Source organism: Pleurodeles waltl, chromosome 1_1 (assembly GCF_031143425.1).
Source record: "Pleurodeles waltl isolate 20211129_DDA chromosome 1_1, aPleWal1.hap1.20221129, whole genome shotgun sequence".
Classification (NCBI taxonomy): Eukaryota; Metazoa; Chordata; class Amphibia; order Caudata; family Salamandridae; genus Pleurodeles; species Pleurodeles waltl.
Window position 1 is genome coordinate 4,161,985 of NC_090436.1, and position 18,356 is coordinate 4,180,340.

General features: G+C 49.2%; 1 protein-coding gene across 2 annotated transcripts in view; it reads left to right on the plus strand.

The window, feature by feature from the left end:
- Positions 1-18,356, plus strand: part of SEMA4F (ssemaphorin 4F) — a 132,408-nt gene that overhangs the window by 58,295 nt on the left and 55,757 nt on the right. For both annotated transcript variants that reach the window (XM_069202859.1, XM_069202933.1), the window contains 2 exons: positions 910-1,008; positions 14,938-15,031. In XM_069202859.1, the coding sequence (XP_069058960.1) occupies positions 910-1,008; positions 14,938-15,031 (193 nt within the window). The remainder of the gene's footprint in view (positions 1-909; positions 1,009-14,937; positions 15,032-18,356) is intronic.

An 18,356-nucleotide genomic window follows, 5' to 3' on the forward strand; every position in this document is an offset into this window, starting at 1 on the left:
TGGGGCATGTGCCATCTTCATGTGCTAGATCTGCCTGCAGCGAGGGTGCCCTGATGGCTTCAGACCCATGGAGGTGAGTCTACTGCCCCTGTCTGCTGAGAGATTTATGCCTCCCCCCCAACTGTCCCTACCTGCCACTATCCATACCTGCCCTGTCCCAGCCTACTCCCACCTCTACCAGCCCCTGTCCCCTTGTCTACACCTACCATTACGTGCCCCTCTCCTACGCATACCTGCCCATCCTCTACATGCTCCTGGATCCCTTCTCAACCTTTTATCTGCCTCTATCTTTTGTGGGTGGGTGCTCTCCAGCCTCCTCATCTGGAGGGGTGTTTGGGCTTCTCTACTCCCCCTTCTCTGGAGGGGTTTGTAAGCTGCTCCACTCCCTCTCATCTGGAGGGATGTTTGGGCTCTTGCACCCTCATGGGGGGGGGGTGCGGGCTTCTCTACTCTCCCATATCTGGAGGGGTGTTTGGGGTCCTCCACTGTCCCATATCTGGAGGGGTGTGTGGCCTGCTCCACTCCCCCCCCTCACCTGGAGGGGTCTGTGGGCTGCTCCACTTCCCTTCATCTGGAGGGGTGTATGGGCTGGTTCACTCTCCCATATTTGTAGGGGTGTGTGGGCAGCTCCACTTCCCTTCATCTGGAGGGGTGTATGGGCTGGTTCACTCTCCCATATTTTTAGGGGTGTGTGGGCAGCTCCACTCCCCCTCATCTTTAGGGGGAGTGCAGGCTCTTGCCCCCTCAGTCAGTCAGCATTCGCCATCACTTTGGCTGTGTGGGTTGGTGTCCCCGACACTCATCCCTCGTCTCCTCTTAGCTGTGGGGGCTGCTGCTTTTGTTTTCTTGTTGTGTTTCCTTACACATGTGAGACTCACTCTGCACGCGGTGTCTTCTGTCCCATTTCAGGCCGAGTGTCACAACTACATCCGGATCCTGGAGTTTGTGAACCGCACCCACCTGTACACCTGCGGGACCTACGCCTTCGACCCGCAGTGCGGCTACATTGTAAGTATGACCCAGCTTCCGGATGTGCATCTTTCAATGTGTCGTCTATATGTGGGATATAGACCTTTGACCCCGAGTATGGCTGAATGGTAAGATCGACCTGGCTCTCTCATGTGCATCTTTCATCGTATCATGTGTTGACGTATATGTGAAATATATGCCTTCCACCGCCAGTGCGGCTACATTGTAAGTGTGATCCGACTCACCAATGTGCATTTGTCAACATATTGTGTGTTGTTTGTGGGATATATGCCTTTGACCCCTGGTGTGGCTATTCCGTAAGTAGATTATAGAAGAAATTCCGCAGCCGCTCCAGTCGTAACCGGTGGACGGGTCACATCCACCCATCTGTTGCCCAACAAGTAGAGTGTCTGTCAGGATGTGTGAAGACCAGCCTGACAGACACTCCTTATGTTCAGGTCAGCATCCAAGACCAGGCCAGCCGCTAAATGCGTAGACTGCCGGACTGAAGAAGTCACCGCTCCCATGGGTGTGAACTTTTCAGCTGGTAAAGCACTTGGAGGATCTCTGCCTCATGACCAGGGAGCTGCCACTGATTGCCTCAGGGCTGAGTGTCAATCAGTGACCTTGTCGCAGAGTGAGGTGCGGTCAGCTGTCTCACTCACCCCATCCCACTCAAGGTAGGAGGCGGCAGCAGTCCCCACTGTCCTGGGACCTCCGAGGCAGATCTGCGCATGTAAATGTGTTTTTTATTTTTCTTAATGTTTCGTGCTTGCGTGTATGTTTGATTATTATTTACCCTTGAGTGTTGTGAATGGATGTGTGTGTGTGTGAACGTGTGTGTGTGTGAATGCGTGTGAGTGCGTGTGCATGTTCGCAACTCTTTCTGCTAAAATGACCGACCGCTACTGAAATACTGGCCTCCTCACTTGTTGCAGTCCAGGTCTGTTGGTGAGAGCCGAGTTTACGGTGGGAACCAGAGCGTCTTCACTGACCCAGGACTAGCTCCCTCAGCACATCAGAGCCTCCGCCTCAGCTCTCGAGGTCCTCAGCAAGTTGACGACCTGGCTCTTCATGTAGGCACCTTAATGACCACACACCTGTCTAAGCGCCTGGAAACCCTCTTGGGTGATTAGTGCGCTATACAAATCAACCTGCCACTCAATAAATTACAAAGGCTGTCGCCCACTGAAACAAAGTCCTTTGGTGCACCACCGATCGTCGTCCGGTTAAACTTTCTTCCCACTGATCGATCATTTAAACTCGGGAGATTGTCTCTTATTTAATAAGATTAAAAGGTCCCTCCCATCTGTGGGTTTATTTGTTGATTTCTGACATTCACAGTTGATCCATATTTCAACCATGAACTTTGTTTAAACTGCATTGTATTTTGGACCCTTACCGCTCTTCGGAGGGTGAGGTACCACAGGTGCTGTGATCACCGCAGACTGTGGTGACAATCTGCACGATCGCAGGCGTGCAATAACCCTTCAAATAGTGTCTGCAGAGTGCAATATGCTGTTTATTACCATTGTTGAGTGTGGGGAGCGGCCACGACTCACGTCAGGTGAAGCAGAGACAGTAAACTTTAGGGCAGTTATCACAGAATATAAGCGACTTAAGGTGTTACCCAGACAGGATTAATGATTAGTTTGTTCCAACTCAAGCTGCTTTCTCTGTTATTAGAGAATTAACCTTCCTCAAGGCTGATTCCTCACAACATCTGGCTGAACGGTCACGTTCGTTGACATAGCGATGTTTTTTCACGTTGGAATACTTACTATTAAGTTCACTTTAACGTCAGATTTAAATGTGCTCCAGCTGTCTCAGTGCACTGTTATCATTTGCCCTTGTAGTCTGCGAAGCTTCGCTCTAGGTCAATAGTACGAGTGTACGAGGCTTCAATTTAGGTCACTAGTACGAGTGTACAAGGCTTCACTCTATCTCACTAGTACCAGCGTGCGAGGCTTCGCTCTACACCACTAGTATCAGTGTACGAGGCTTTGCTCTACATCATTAGCACCAGTGTACGAGGCTTCGCTCTATCTCACTAGTACCAGCGTGCGAGGCTTCGCTCTATCTCACTAGTACCAGCGTGCGAGGCTTCGCTCTATCTCACTAGTACCAGCGTGCGAGGCTTCGCTCTATCTCACTAGTACCAGCGTGCGAGGCTTCGCTCTATCTCACTAGTACCAGCGTGCGAGGCTTCGCTCTATCTCACTAGTACCAGCGTGCGAGGCTTCGCTCTATCTCACTAGTACCAGCGTGCAAGGCTTCGCTCTATCTCACTAGTACCAGCGTGCGAGCCTTCGCTCTACATCACTAGTATCCGTGTACGAGGCTTCGCTCTACATCACTATCACCAGTGTACGACGCTTCACTCTATCTCACTAGTACCAGCGTGCGAGGCTTCGATCTATCTCACTAGTACCAGTGTGCGAGGCTTCGCTCTACACCACTAGAATCAGTGTACGAGGCTTCACTCTAGGTCACTAGTACGAGTGTACAAGGCTTCACTCTATCTCACTAGTACCAGCGTGCAAGGCTTCGCTCTACATCACTATCACCAGTGTACGAGGCTTCGCTCTATCTCACTAGTACCAGCGTGCGAGGCTTCGATCTATCTCACTATTACCAGCGTGCGAGGCTTCGCTCTACACCACTAGTACGAGTGTACGAGGCTTCACTCTATCTCACTAGTACCAGCGTGCAAGGCTTCGCTCTACACCACTAGTATCAGTGTACGAGGCTTCGCTCTACATCACTAGTACCAGCGTGCAAGGCTTCGCTCTATCTCACTAGTACCAGCGTGCAAGGCTTCGCTCTACACCACTAGTATCAGTGTACGAGGCTTCACTCTATCTCACTAGTACCAGCGTGCAAGGCTTCACTCTATCTCACTAGTACCAGCGTGCAAGGCTTCACTCTATCTCACTAGTACCAGCGTGCGAGGCTTCGCTCTACACCACTAGTATCAGTGGACGAGGCTTCACTCTACATCACTAGTACGAGTGTACGAGGCTTCACTCTATCTCACTAGTACCAGCGTGCGAGGCTTCACTCTATCTCACTAGTACCAGCGTGCGCGGCTTTGCTCTACACCACTAGTATCAGTGTACAAGGCTTCACTCTACATCACTAGTACGAGTGTACGAGGCTTCACTCTATCTCACTAGTACCAGTGTGCGAGGCTTCGCTCTACACCACTAGTATCAGTGTACAAGGCTTCGCTCTGCATCCATCACTAGCACCAGTGTACGAGGCTTCACTCTAGGTCACTAGTATGAGTGTACAATGCTTCGTTCTACGTCACTAGTACCAGAGTACGAGTCTTCGCTTTATGTCACTAGTATCAGTGTACGGGGCTTCGCTCTAGGTCACTAGCACCTGTGTACGAGGCTTCACTCTAGCTCACTAGTACCCGCGTACTAGGCTTCGCTCTACATCACTAGTACGAGTGTACGAGGCTTCACTCTATCTCACTAGTACCAGCGTGCGAGGCTTCACTCTACACCACTAGTATCAGTGTACGAGGCTTCGCTCTACATCACTAGCACCAGTGTATGAGGCTTCACTCTAGGTCACTAGTATGAGTGTACGAGGCTTCACTCGTTATCTCACTCGTACCGGAGTACGAGTCTTCGCCCTTGCTCACTAGTACCAGAGTGTGAGGCTTCACTGTATCTCACTAGTACCAGCGTGCGAGGCTTCGCTCTATCTCACTAGTACCAGCGTGCGAGGCTTCGCTCTACATCACTAGCACCAGTGTACAAGACTTCACTCTAGGTCACTAGTACGAGTGTACGAGGCTTCGCTCTATCTCACTAGTACCAGCGTGCGAGGCTTCACTCTACACCACTAGTATCAGTGTACGAGGCTTCGCTCTACATCACTAGCACCAGTGTATGAGGCTTCACTCTAGGTCACTAGTATGAGTGTACGAGGCTTCACTCGTTATCTCAGTAGTACCGGAGTACGAGTCTTCGCCCTTGCTCACTAGTACCAGAGTGTGAGGCTTCACTGTAGCTCACTAGTACCAGGGTGCGAGGCTTCACTCTAGCTCACTAGTACCAGTGTACGAGGCTTCACTCTAGGTCACTAGTACCAGAGTGCGAAGCTTCACTCTAGCTCCCTAGTACCAATGTGTGAGTCTTCATTCTAGTTCACTAGTACCAGAGGGGAGGCTTCACTTTAGCTCCCTAGTACCAGAGTGCGAGATTTCGCCCTTGCACACTAGTACCAGAGTGTGAGGCTTCACTCTAGCTCACTAGTACCAGTGTACAAATATGGAACTTTACTGACCCAGAAAGAGAGGGAAAAGAACATACTTTAGGGATGGTAATCCATAAGTGGGAACATCAAACCAGCGCATGGTACGTCGGCCTAAAGAGTGGGAACTATCTTGGTAACTCTTAAATAGTACCGTAATCGTAAGTACGAGCAGACTCTGATGTGCGAAAATAAGATGGATACGATGACCATTAGTTGAATTCCTCAAGATTGAAATCAATGTGAGCTTTTCCTAAGACCTGAAAGCCAACAATCCTAGCAGTAAACTGGGTCTTTCTAGTGAGGAGACAGAAAGCCAGCAAGTGACACGAGCCTTTGGAGCGCATGGCTAGCCATTAGGTGCCTCTGCTTGATTCACTCATACAGCAAACTATGTGGAGTGCCCTTGGATCAACAAACGTACCTGCGTGTAAGTGACTGGCAGCATCGGGGAACCCAAAATGGCACATCGAGCGTCAGTCAAACCATGTAAAACTGGAGCAGCTGCCCATAGTACCAAAGGGATGGAAAAGTTAAACCTTGAGAATAACGACAGCACAGATGAAGAAACTAGACCCCATACTGAGTGCTGCAAATGATACCAGAGAAGCTGCCAAACTCAAGATGGACATCGTACTCTGGAACTGGGCCTTCTTTCTGCGGATCAGTCAAACTAGTCAAACAGTTACTGAAGCAAAACTGACACTACCAGTCCTGCGACCAGCTGCCTTGGCAGCTCCTGAAAACACAGAAAAGCTGCTGCCTGCAGGTTACCGTGCTTGAAAACAGGACAGAGGATGGGAAGGAAAGTGCAAGAAGAAATAATATTCGGATCACCGGCCTACCAGAGAGTGCAGAAGAGCTGCGCACTCAGTTTTATATACAAAGCTGGTTCCCAACACAGGTGCCACAGGACTATCTGTATTTTTCACAGTTGAGATGGTGCACAGGGTGCCCAAAGGACCTTCTAGACTAGTTGCCCTGTTCCATCCAGAGTCCCACCCTGCCCAGTGATGGCTCCTCTCCCGTTTCAACTGGGGAGACACCACGGCCCAAGCCATATAGAAAATAGCAGAATGTTCTTGGTCCTGGACCTCCTGGCTCAACCCATTTCCTTTTTACCTGTGGCACATTGCCTACAGGGGTGAGGCATGAAATGCCTGATGCTGTTCTCAGCGAGGCTGAAGTCACAGCAGGCAGATGTTATCTTCTCATGGGAAGAAGGGTCGGGGTATTCAACCGTCTGCTCTACTGGAGGTGAGGTCCAGCAAGATCCACTCAGTCCAGCACCCAGCTCCTCATCTTCCTCATGGATGTCACCCACCCAACAGATGGTGAAGATGAAGGCTGAATTAACAATAGAACGTGGGTAGGAAAGTGCCTCTTTTTGACATGGTTACTATCCCCAACCCAACACACATTTTGCCTGGTACATGATGTGATTTTGACTGAAAGGGCACTGGGTTCCTGCCAACCAGTTCCAGAGCTCTTTTCCAAAACGGCACAGTTGTTTCTGCAACTGGCAAATCATTTAGCATGCTCTGTAAGTCCCTATTACATGGTACCTAGTGCCTGGGGTACTAAAGAGTATCCCTAAGGGCTGCAGCACAAATTGTGCCACCATAAGGGACCCCTCACCAAGCACACGACAGTCTGCCACTGCAGTCTGCGTGTCTTGGTGGAGACAAAAGTGAAAACACAACATGGCACGCAGCCTCTGTGACATGTCCCACAACACTGCATGCAATGTATGTAAGTCACCTCTATAGCAGGCCTGACAGACCTAAGGCAGGCTGCATTATATTATAAGTGCCCCTGCCATGTCTTGTTGATTCTTAAACATATCAAGTGAACAGGGAAGCCATTTTAAATGCATGTGCTGGACACGGGTCAATACGAGTTCCCCAGCTACATGATGGCTTCACTGAAGATTGGGATGTTTGGTATCAAACATCTTGTGTTGATAAGCGCGCACTGATTCCAGTGATGGGTTTATCAATTCATGCACCCAGAGGGCACCTTAGAGGTGCCCCCAGAAAACCTACCAGCCTTTGGTGTGCTTGCTGACTAGTTTGACCAAGCCTGCCACCACCAGACACGAGTCTGACCTCCTTAGGATGAGAGCCTTTGCTCTCCGGCAGTCAGCTACAAATCCTGCTCTGGAACACCCCCACCTAACAGGATGACCTGCAGATCTCCTTCCCAAGGCGGAAAGCTTCAAAGAAGCTCATCACCCTTGCCATACCTCACATGGACAATGCCGACACGCCACTGGCCCCAGGGTCCATTTGGCACCTGGAGAGGCAAGAATTGTAGTATGCAGAGAGGTGTGTCCACCCCTCAGGTCAGTCTCACCCCTAATGTGCGCTGCCTGGTGTGGACACTACATTTTAGAATCTGCCATCTTGGTGTTGGCAGATTTAGGAATTCTGGGGCAGGGCTATGCCCACTTCCCACAGGACATGGTCCTATAGCGGGGCTGTAGTGACCGCAAGGGTGAGTAGCCCACTGACTGCTACCCTACACTCACCGTAACACCCCTAAATTAATTATTTAGGGGAGCCCGTGGCACCAGAGGAGGAGATCCGGGTGACATAAGAAGCCCAAGGACACCGAAGAGCCGCAACAGCAGAAGAGAAAAGAAGCAGCTGAGCTGGTACCGACCCCGCCGACCTTGTTGAAATCTGCACCATAGTAGACTCTTCTTGCAGCTGGGACTCGAGAAACATGGGGGGACTGCCTGCCATTGAAAAAGACTCGTACCTCCTGTGAACAGCAAGTCTGTTCTCCAGCAAACTCCAAAGAATGGACTCTGAAGCCTCCAGAGCTGCCAAAACCCAACACCTGAAGTCACCACTGCACCCACTGTCTCCAACTCGAGTTGAAGTGGACCACCGGTGGCAACAAGGTTCCCCAGCCCTCCAGAGTCCGAGTCTGTTGTGGTTCTACCACCCCTGACCTCCTCAATAATTCCTGCAGCCTCTACACGCAGCCCCCTCTACTGCGTCCGCTCCGGTCACAAAAACCCGACATTAGAAGATACCTCTGTACCCGTCACCCCGGAGCTCTAGAGAAGAGGACCAAAGGTGCCAACCTGTGTCCGAGCATTGTGAGGCCTGAGCCCCGCTGCTGGTTCAGCCCGACTGGCCTCCTGGCCAGAGCCTGCAGCCTCTTTCCACAGTGACCAATCTCCATTGAAACGCATTGGTCACCCGAATCTGTTTTGCACCCTGCACCTGGCTGCCCTTGTGCCGCCGGTGGTGTACTGTGGGTGCTGCATTGGACCTTGTCCACTACTCACCTTAACCCCAGGAGATTGGTCCTGTAAGTCACTGGGCTCTACCTGTTTGCAGAACTTACTTTTCCTCCCATAGGATAACATTGCAGAACTCAGAAATTGCACTGTCCACTTTTTAAAGTGAAAATAATTCCTATTTAAAAACGTACTTACCTGAATGATATTCCTCTAATGCCTAAACATGTATAAAGATACTTGCTATTTTTATGAATTGGTGTGGCTCTCCTTCTTGAATCGTGCGTCTCTTTTGTTGACTATTGTGAATATTTGTAGATGTTTTGCACTCCTCTGTGTTAAGCCTAAGGCTGCACGACCACACTACCCCTAAATAGAGCACTTTGGGATTGCATAGCAAGCCCTGTCGCTCACTGGGGAACCCCTGGACCCTTTGCACAGTATTAACCTACCACATAAAGGGCCAGCTTCCTATAACGTGGCTCTTAGAGATTTGTCTCCAACCAATGAAGGACTCGCAGTGGATCGTGGCCTGGACCAAAACTACCAAACCCCTAGTGCGTACAGCAGCAAACAGCCTGCAGACCAGTGACCAGAGCATCTATTGGAACATTCAGACCGCATGGGGCTAACCAGCCTGGCCTCCCACCCCCAAGTCTGGGCTACCTTGAGTCCTGGCCCAGGGCTGCTGCAGGGTCTTAAAATCTGCATCACCACCCAGATACAGATCCTGTACATGACCCACAGCTAGGCCTGTCTTGTGGAGTGCCGGCCCAGGGCTGCTGCAGGGTCTTACAATCTGCACCATCCCAGGTACAGATGCCTGTACTTGGCCCAGGGCTGATGCAGGGTCTTACAATCTGCACCATCCCAGGTACAGATGCTGTACTCCCAGCTAGGCCTGTCTCCTGGAGTGGTGGCCCAGGGCTGATGCAGGGCCTTACAATCTGCAGCACCCCCAGGTCCAGGCCTCTAAACAGGATAATCTCCTCCTTCTCCAGAACCTGTTGTCCTTACTCAGGGGCTAGAACACCTAATCCCCCAGTTTTATCCCCATCGAGGAGGGAAGCCTTGACCTTCCTTGGCCATTGCCCTTTTCAGTTCTGGAAAGTCCGGATTGGTGGCTCTGAGCATCCACTTTCAGCCACAGGCACCCCTTCCAGTGCAGGGGAAAGGGCCTCGTGTGGGACACCAGCACTGTATGTTTGAAGTTAAACCTGGTCTAGAGTTCCATGCTCTGCATTACTCCGCCACCTAGTGGTTGTGTTCAGAATTGTCTTTGAAACTTTAATTTCTCCTTCCTGTAACAGTACATTAAGGTCTATGCATAGTTACTTTGGATCAGTCCCTTGCTCCTGATTGGATGGCTTTCTTGTCTGTCATATTTCCTGCTTCTGACTCGTGGTCTTCTTCTCTATTCCTTGTTTCTCCGCCTCTGAAGTTTACCTTCCTCCTCGTATTTTGATCCGATGACTTGTATTCATTCACTGCCTATATTCAGGGACCAGCTTTTTTACGTCTAGCGTGCCATGAGAATGCATGTGTTTCCTGCTCTCTCTTGCGTGCCCCTCCCCATCCCGCGCACTCCGTCACCTCCCCCAGCCCATCCCGCACACAGCCAACCAGTCTGAGTCCCACCCTCTGCCTGCGTTCCCAACATGCTGGAGAAGGAAGTTGTCACCCATCACTGGATATCTGGAGCACTTCAATCTGCTTCAGTCATCCCAATCCGACTCCTGGCCATGCCTAGGACTGCAATAGCACTGCTAGAAGTGTCCGAATCCATGAGGATCTTATTAGATCAGGGCTGGGCCACCCCTTGATCTTGTTAGATTTGTCAGCAGCATTTGACACTGTCTCCCATCAGACGCTTGTACACTGGCTTGCGGAGGTGGAGGCCGGTGGTCTGTCTCTGGAAAGGTTTCACCCGTTCTTTTCAGACGTGGGACAAACCATACCACGTCCCCTAAAAACACTAAAGCAGGGGATACCTCAGGACTTCTCATTGAGCCCGATGCTTTTCAACGAGTGTTTGGACCGGTTAACCCTGTCAGTGAATCCTTTGACATTCAGCTGAGCTCATGCTGTAGATTCTCAGCTTCTCCTTTCATTAAGAAGAAAACTAACTTTAATTTAAGAGATGCCTGGTCCATGTGTATCAAAATACCACATATATGCAGATTCCTGTGTCTAAGTTCCCGCATTAAAATACAACATACAGATTGCTGTGTCTAGGTTCACAGTATCAAAATACCACATACATTCCTCTGTCTAGGTTCAGACATTGAAATGCTAAATACACATAGATTTCCGTTTCTAGGTTCACGCATTAACATACCATATACACATAAATTGCTGTGTCTGGGCTCATGAATCAAAATACCACATACACACAGATTCCTGTGTCTATGTTCACGCATTAAAATACCACAAACACACTGTAGGAAGTTGGCTCTGTATGCACTATTTCAGAGTAAGAAATAGTGTGCATAGAGTCCAAGGGTTCCCCTTAGAGGTAAGATAGTGGCAAAAGTAGATAATTCTAATGCTCTATTTTGTGGTAGTGTGGTCGAGCAGTAGGCTTATCAGAGGGTAGTATTAAGCATTTGTTGTACACACACAGGCAATAAATGAGGAACACACACTCAAAGACTTACTCCAGGCCAATAGGTTTTTATATAGAAAAATATATTTTCTTAGTTTATTTTAAGAACCACAGGTTCAAGATTTACATCAAACACTTTAAATGTACGGTACTTCACTTAGATACTTGGAACGTTGAATGAAAACAATATCATGTACAGTCTTTGTAAAAATGGCAATAGGCTATTTTCAAAGTGGACACTGCAAAAATCAACAGTTCCTGGGGGAGGTAAGTAAAGGTTAGATTAGGAGGTAAGTAAAACACTTACAAGTCTCAGTCCTGGGGCATAAGCAGCCCACCATTGGGGGTTCAAGGCAACCCCGAAGTTACCACACCAGCAGCTCAGGGCCTGTCAGGTACAGGGGTGAAAGAGGTGCCCAAAACACATAGGCGCCTATGGAGAACAGGGGTGCTCCGGTTCCAGTCTGCCAGCAGGTAAGTACCTGCGTCCTCGGGGGGCAGACCACGGGGTTTGGTGGAGCACTGGTGGGGGTGGGAGGGTAACGGACAGGTAGGCACACAAAACACACCCTCAGCGGCACAGGGGTGGCCGGGTGTAGTGTGCAAAGCAGGCGTCGGGTTTCAGGTAGGAAACCGTGGAGGGACCCGGGGGTCACTCTAGCAGTGCAGGCAGGGTACAGGGGGCTTCTCTGGCCAGCCGCCACCTGGGCTAGGCAGAGGTTCGCCTGGGGGTCACTCCTGTGTTGAAGTTCGGTTCCTTCAGGTCCTGGGGGCTGCAGGTGCAGTGTTGGTTCCAGGCGTCGGGTCCCTTGTTATAGGCAGTTGCGGTCAGGGGGGGGCCTCTGGATTCTCTCTGCAGGCGTCGCTGTGGGGGTTCAGGGGGGTCGTCTCTGGTTACTCACGGGCTCGCAGTCGCCGGGGAGTCCTCCCTGAGGTGTTGGTTCTCTGGATCTCGAGACGGGGGTGTCGGGTGCAGAGTGGGAAGTCTCACGCTTCCGGCGGGAAACGTGAAGTCTTTGGAAGTTGCTTCTTTGTTGCAAAGAAGTAGCTGGTTTTGAACAGGGCCGCTGTTCACAGGAGTTTCTTGGTCCTTTAGTCCAGGGCAGTCCTCTGAGGCTTCAGAGGTTGCTGGTGCCTGTCGGATGCATCGCTGGAGTAGGTTTTCGAAGTTGGAGTCAGGCCGGTAGGGACTGGGGCCAAAGCAGTTGTCGTCTTCCTCCTTCTCTGCAGGCTTGTAGGTCAGCAGTCCTTCTTGTTTCTTCAGGTTGCAGGAATCTTATTTCATGGGATCTGGGGAGCCCCTAAAGACTGAATTTATGGGTGTGTTTAGGTCTGGGAGGGCAGTAGCCAATGGCTACTGTCCTGGAGGGTGGCTACACCCTCTTCGTGCCTCCTCCCTGTGGGGAGGGGGGCACATCCCTAATCCTATTGGGGGGAATCCTCCAAACTCAAGATGGAGGATTTCTCAAGGCAGGGGTCACCTCAGCTCAGGACACCTTAGGGGCTGTCCTGACTGGTGGGTGACTTCTCCTTGTTTTTCTCATTATCTCCTCCAGCCTTGCCGCCAAAAGTGGGGGCAGTGGCCGGAGTTGTGGGCATCCCCACTAGCTGGGATGCCTTAGGGTGCTGTAACAAAAGGGGTGAGTCTTTGAGGCTCACCGCCAGGTGTTACAGTTCCTGAAGGGGGAGGTGAGAAGCACCTCCACCCAGTACAGGCTTTGTTCCTGGCCACAGAGTGACAAAGGCACTCTCCCCATGTGGCCAGCAACATGTCTGGTGTGTGGCAGGCTGGCAGGAACTGGTCAGCCTACACTAGAAGTCGGGTTGGTATTCAGGGGACATCTCTAAGATGCCCTCTGGGTGTATGTCACAATAAGTTGCACACTGGCATCAGTGTGTATTTATTGTGCTGAGAAGTTTGATACCAAACATCCCAGTTTTCAGTGTAGTCATTATGGAACTGTGGAGTTCGTGTTTGACAAACTCCCAGACCATATACTCTTATGGCTACCCTGCACTTACAATGTCTAAGGTTTTGCTTAGGCACTGTATGGGCATAGTGCTCATGCACATATGCCCTCACCTGTTGTATAGTGCACCCTGCCTTAGGGCTGTAAGGCCTGCTAGAGGGGTGACTTACCTATGCCACAAGCAGTGTGAGGTTGGCATGGCACTCTGAGGGGAGTGCCATGTCGACTTTGTCATTTTCTCCCCACCAGCACACACAAGCTGGCAAGCAGTGTGCATGTGCTGAGTGAGGGGTCCCCAGGGTGGCATAAGAAATGCTGCAGCCCTTAGAGACCTTTCCTGGCATCAGAGCCCTTGGTACCAGGGGTACCAGTTACAAGGGACTTACCTGAGTGCCAGGGTTGTGCCAATTGTAGAGACAAAGGTACAGTTTAGGGAAAGAACACTGGTGCTGGGGCCTGGTTAGCAGGCCTCAGCACACGTTCAATCATAACTTAGCATCAGCAGAAGGCAAAATGTCAGGGGGTAACCATGCCAAGGAGGCATTTCCTTACACACACAGATTCCTGTGTCTAGGTTCAGGCAGTAAAATACCACATACACACAGATTCCTTTGCCTAGGTACACATATTAAAATACCACATACACACTGAGCTTCTGTACTGTTTAGGATTCACCGTCTACATGATAAACTGCCCTCTCTTCCCATGAAGAACAAGGTGTTCTTCCGACCAGAACTGAATGTTGAGCCGCGGCTGGTGATTTCAACTCCCAAGAGTGTTGCGATTTTAAGAGCAAACTAATCTGTTTACACCTCCTATCTTTTATTCTGTCTGTTTACAACTACTTCTTATTCTGCCTGTTTACACCTTCTACCTCCTCTCTGTGTTTACACATACCTTTTATTCTGTATGTTTACACCCACCTCTTATTCTGCCTGTTTACACCTTCTACCTCCTCTCTGTGTTTACACCTACCTCTTATTCTGTCTGTTTACAACCCTTACCTTCTGTCTGTTTACAACTCCTGTATCTTACTCTGTGTACAGCCACCTTTTATTCTGTTTGTTTCAAACTCCCGCCTCTTATTCTGTCTGTTTACACCTTCTACCTCCTCTCTGTGTTTACACGTACTTCTTATTCTGTCTGTTTACAACCCTTACCTCTTATTCAGTTTAGATCCCTTACCTCTTATTCTGTCTGTTTACAACCCCTGCCTCTTATTCTGTCTGTTTACAACCCTTACCTCTTATTCTGTCTGTTTACAACCCCTACCTCTTATTCTGTCTGTTTACAACGCTTACCTCTTATTCTGTTTAGATCCCTTACCTTCTATTCTGTCTGTTTACAACTACCGTCTCTTTCTCTGTTTACAGTCTCCTCTTATTCTGTTTGTTCACACCTTCTACCTCTAACTCTGTGTTTACACATACCTCTTATTCTGCCAGTTTACAACTCCTACCTCTTATTCTGTCTGTTTACAACTCCTTTCTCTTATTCTGTCTGTTTACACCTCTCTCTTTTACACCTCCTACCTCTAATTCTGTCTGTTTACAACTTGTACCTCTGTTTACACCTCTTAACTCTTACTCTGTCTAATTACAATTCCTACCTCTGACTCTGTCTGTTTACACTTCTGTTTAGGAATGTAGCTGTCCACTCTTTGTATCTCTTCTTCATTCTGTTTACGCCTCCCACCTCCTTTTCTCGGCTTTCACTTTTCTGTTTTGCTGTCCTTTTTGCTCTCTGGTTTTTTACTTTTCTCTTTATATTTCATGTGTTTATACTTCTTGTTTTCTTGCCCCTGAAGCCTGTTTCATTTTCCTAGCTGGATCCTGATGGCTGGCACCCCTCTCTCTTGCTCTCTCTTTTAGGATATCCGACAGTTTGACGCAGTTTTCCATCAGGAAAGTGGTCGTGGGAAGTGCCCGTTCGAGCCGGCGCAGCCGTCGACGGTAGTCACGGCGGGTATGTGTCACTTTGCCCTGGTGTGCATGTTCACTGGTGCTTTCTGACTTTGGGGTGCCTCTGTCCATCGGTCCAGTAGTGGTGCGAGGCTATGCAAGATCAAAGCTATAAAGACTTTGGTTGTTAACATTCCTAAAACTCAAGCTATCTTCATTGGTTGTAAAAACTGTAACTTAATTTGGCTTCTAGATGATGTAGCCCTGCAGAGAAGTCTGTTCATGAAACGCTTGAAGCTATATTTGATGAGAAGCTTTTGTTTGAGGAACATTAACAAGTGTTGATTAATAAAGCCATAGTGGCCGGGATTGGTCTTTGCCATTTAGCTAGCTGTGTGGAGGTTATTCTGTGATTCTTATGTTGCCAACATAGCCACCTAAAGGTGTTCTGATGACCACCTATGTGAGGACAGGGCTAGCACTTTAGGGTGCTGCTACCTCCTGAAACAGCGAGTGGAAATGTATTCAGTGCCGAAGCACTAGACTAGGAGTTGGCGTTAATATCGCTACTTGTCCAGTGGTGAAACATAAACCTGTTTGTTTCTCTTACCTAATCCAGAGGTAGGTTCAGGAGCAGCTCTGTGTTTTATGGAGTGGGGTCAGAGTGAGGTTTGTTCAGGAGCAGCTCTGTGTAGTACATATTTGGGTCAGAATGAGATAGGTTCAGAAGCAGCTCTGTTTTATAGACTGGGGTCAAAATGAGCTATGTTCAGGAGCAGCTCTGTGTTTTATGGACTTGGGTCAGAGTGAAGCATGTTCAGGAGCAGTTTTGTGTTTTATGGACTTGGGTCAGAGTGAGGCATGTTCAGGACCAGCTGTGTGTTTTATGTACTTGGTCCAGAGTGAGGCATGTTCAGGAGCAGCTCTGCTTTTTACGTACTTGGACCAGAGTGAGGCATGTTCAGGAGCAGCTCTGCGTTTTACGTACTTGGACCAGAGTGAGGCATGTTCAGGAGCAGCTCTGTGTTTTATGGACTTGGGTAAGAGTAAGGCATGTTCAGGAGCAGCTCTGTGTTTTATGCACTTGGATCAGAGTGAGGCATGTTCAGGAGCAGCTCTGTGTTTTATGTACTTGGGTCAGAGTGAAGTAGAATCGGGAGCAGCTCTGTGTTTTATGCACTTGGGTCAGAGTGAGGCATGTTCAGGAGCAGCTCTGTGTTTTATGTACTTGGACCGGAGTGAGACATGTTCAGGAGCAGCTCTGTGTTTTATGGACCTGGGTAAGAGTAAGGCATGTTCAGGAGCAGCTCTGTGTTTTATGTACTTGGGTCAGAGTGACGGCATGTTCAGGAGCAGCTCTGTGTTTTATGTACTTGGGTCAGAGTGAGGCATGCTCAGGAGCAGCTCTGGTTTTTATGTACTTGGGTCAGAGTGAGGCATGTTCAGGAGCAGCTCTGTGTTTTATGTACTTGGATCAGAGTGAGGCATGTTCAAGAGCAGCTCTGTGTTTTATGTACCTGGGTCAGAGTGAGGTAGATTCAGGAGCAGCTGGGTGTTTATGGACGTGAATCAGAGTGAGAGAGATTGAGGAGCAGCTCAGTGTTTTATGTATTTGGGTCAGAGTGAGGTACATTCAGGAGCACATCTGTGTTTCATCTACTTGGGTCAGAGTGAGGCATGTTCAGGAGCAGCTCTGTGTTTTATGTGCTTGGACCAGAGTGAGGCATGTTCAGGAGCAGCTCTGTGTTTTATGTGCTTGGACCAGAGTGAGGCATGTTCAGGAGCAGCTCTGTGTTTTATGGACTTGGGTCAGAGTGAGAGGTTCAGGAACAGCTCTGTGTTTTATGGACTTGGGTCAGAGTGAGATAGGTTCAGGAGCAGTTCGGTGTTTTATGTACTTGGGTCAGAGTGAAGTAGAATCAGGAGCAGCTCTGTGTTAATGGGAAGTGGGCCAGAGTGAGGTAGATTCAGGAGCACATCTGTGTTTTATCTACTTGGGTCAGAGTGAGGCATGTTCAGGAGCAGCTCTGTGTTTTAAGTACTTGGACCAGAGTGAGGCATGTTCAGGAGCAGCTCTGTGTTTTATGTGCTTGGACCAGAGTGAGGCATGTTCAGGAGCAGCTCTGTGTTTTATGGACTTGGGTCAGAGTGAGAGGTTCAGGAACAGCTCTGTGTTTTATGGACTTGGGTCAGAGTGAGATAGGTTCAGGAGCAGTTCGGTGTTTTATGTACTTGGGTCAGAGTGAAGTAGAATCAGGAGCAGCTCTGTGTTAATGGGAAGTGGGCCAGAGTGAGGTAGATTCAGGAGCACATCTGTGTTTTATCTACTTGGGTCAGAGTGAGGCATGTTCAGGAGCAGCTCTGTGTTTTAAGTACTTGGACCAGAGTGAGGCATGTTCAGGAGCAGCTCTGTGTTTTATGTACTTGGACCAGAGTGAGGCATGTTCAGGAGCAGCTCTGTGTTTTATGTACTTGGACCAGAGTGAGACATGTTCAGGAGCAGCTTTGTGTTTTATGTACTTGGACCGGAGTGAGGCACGTTCAGGAGCAGCTCTGTGTTTTATGGACCTGGGTAAGAGTAAGGCATGTTCAGGAGCAGCTCTGTGTTTTATGTACTTGGACCAGAGTGAGGCATGTTCAGGAGCAGCTCTGTGTTTTATGTACTTGGACCAGAGTGAGACATGTTCAGGAGCAGCTTTGTGTTTTATGTACTTGGACCGGAGTGAGGCACGTTCAGGAGCAGCTCTGTGTTTTATGGACCTGGGTAAGAGTAAGGCATGTTCAGGAGCAGCTCTGTGTTTTATGTACTTGGGTCAGAGTGAGGCATGTTCAGGAGCAGTTCTGTTTTTTATGTACTTGGATCAGAGTGAGGCATGTTCCGGAGCAGCTCTGTGTTTTATGTACTTGGGTCAGAGTGAGGCATGTTCAGGAGCAGCTCTGTGTTTTATGTACTTGGGTCAGAGTGAGGCATGTTCAGGAGCAGCTCTGTGTTTTATGTACTTGGATCAGAGTGAGGCATGTTCAGGAGCAGCTCTGTGTTTTATGTACTTGGGTCAGAGTGAGGTACATTCAGGAGCAGCTCTGTGTTTTATGGACTTGGGTCAGAGTGAGGCAGGTTTCAGGAGCAGCTCTGTGCTTTATGTACTTGGATCAGAGTAAGGCATGTTCAGGAGCAGCTCTGTGTTTTATGGACTTGGGTCAGGGTGTAAATTAACCCAGTGTTTGAGAGGCAGACTGTGAAAGTTATTTATGAAGTTTGGCATGGAATTTGATTGTAATGTAGTTATTAGACAGAAAAGTATCTTTTTACCACCTAAACATCAATTAATCTACTTTCCTGTGACTGGACAAGGATGACACAGATACATGTCCTTGAAATCTTTGTATAT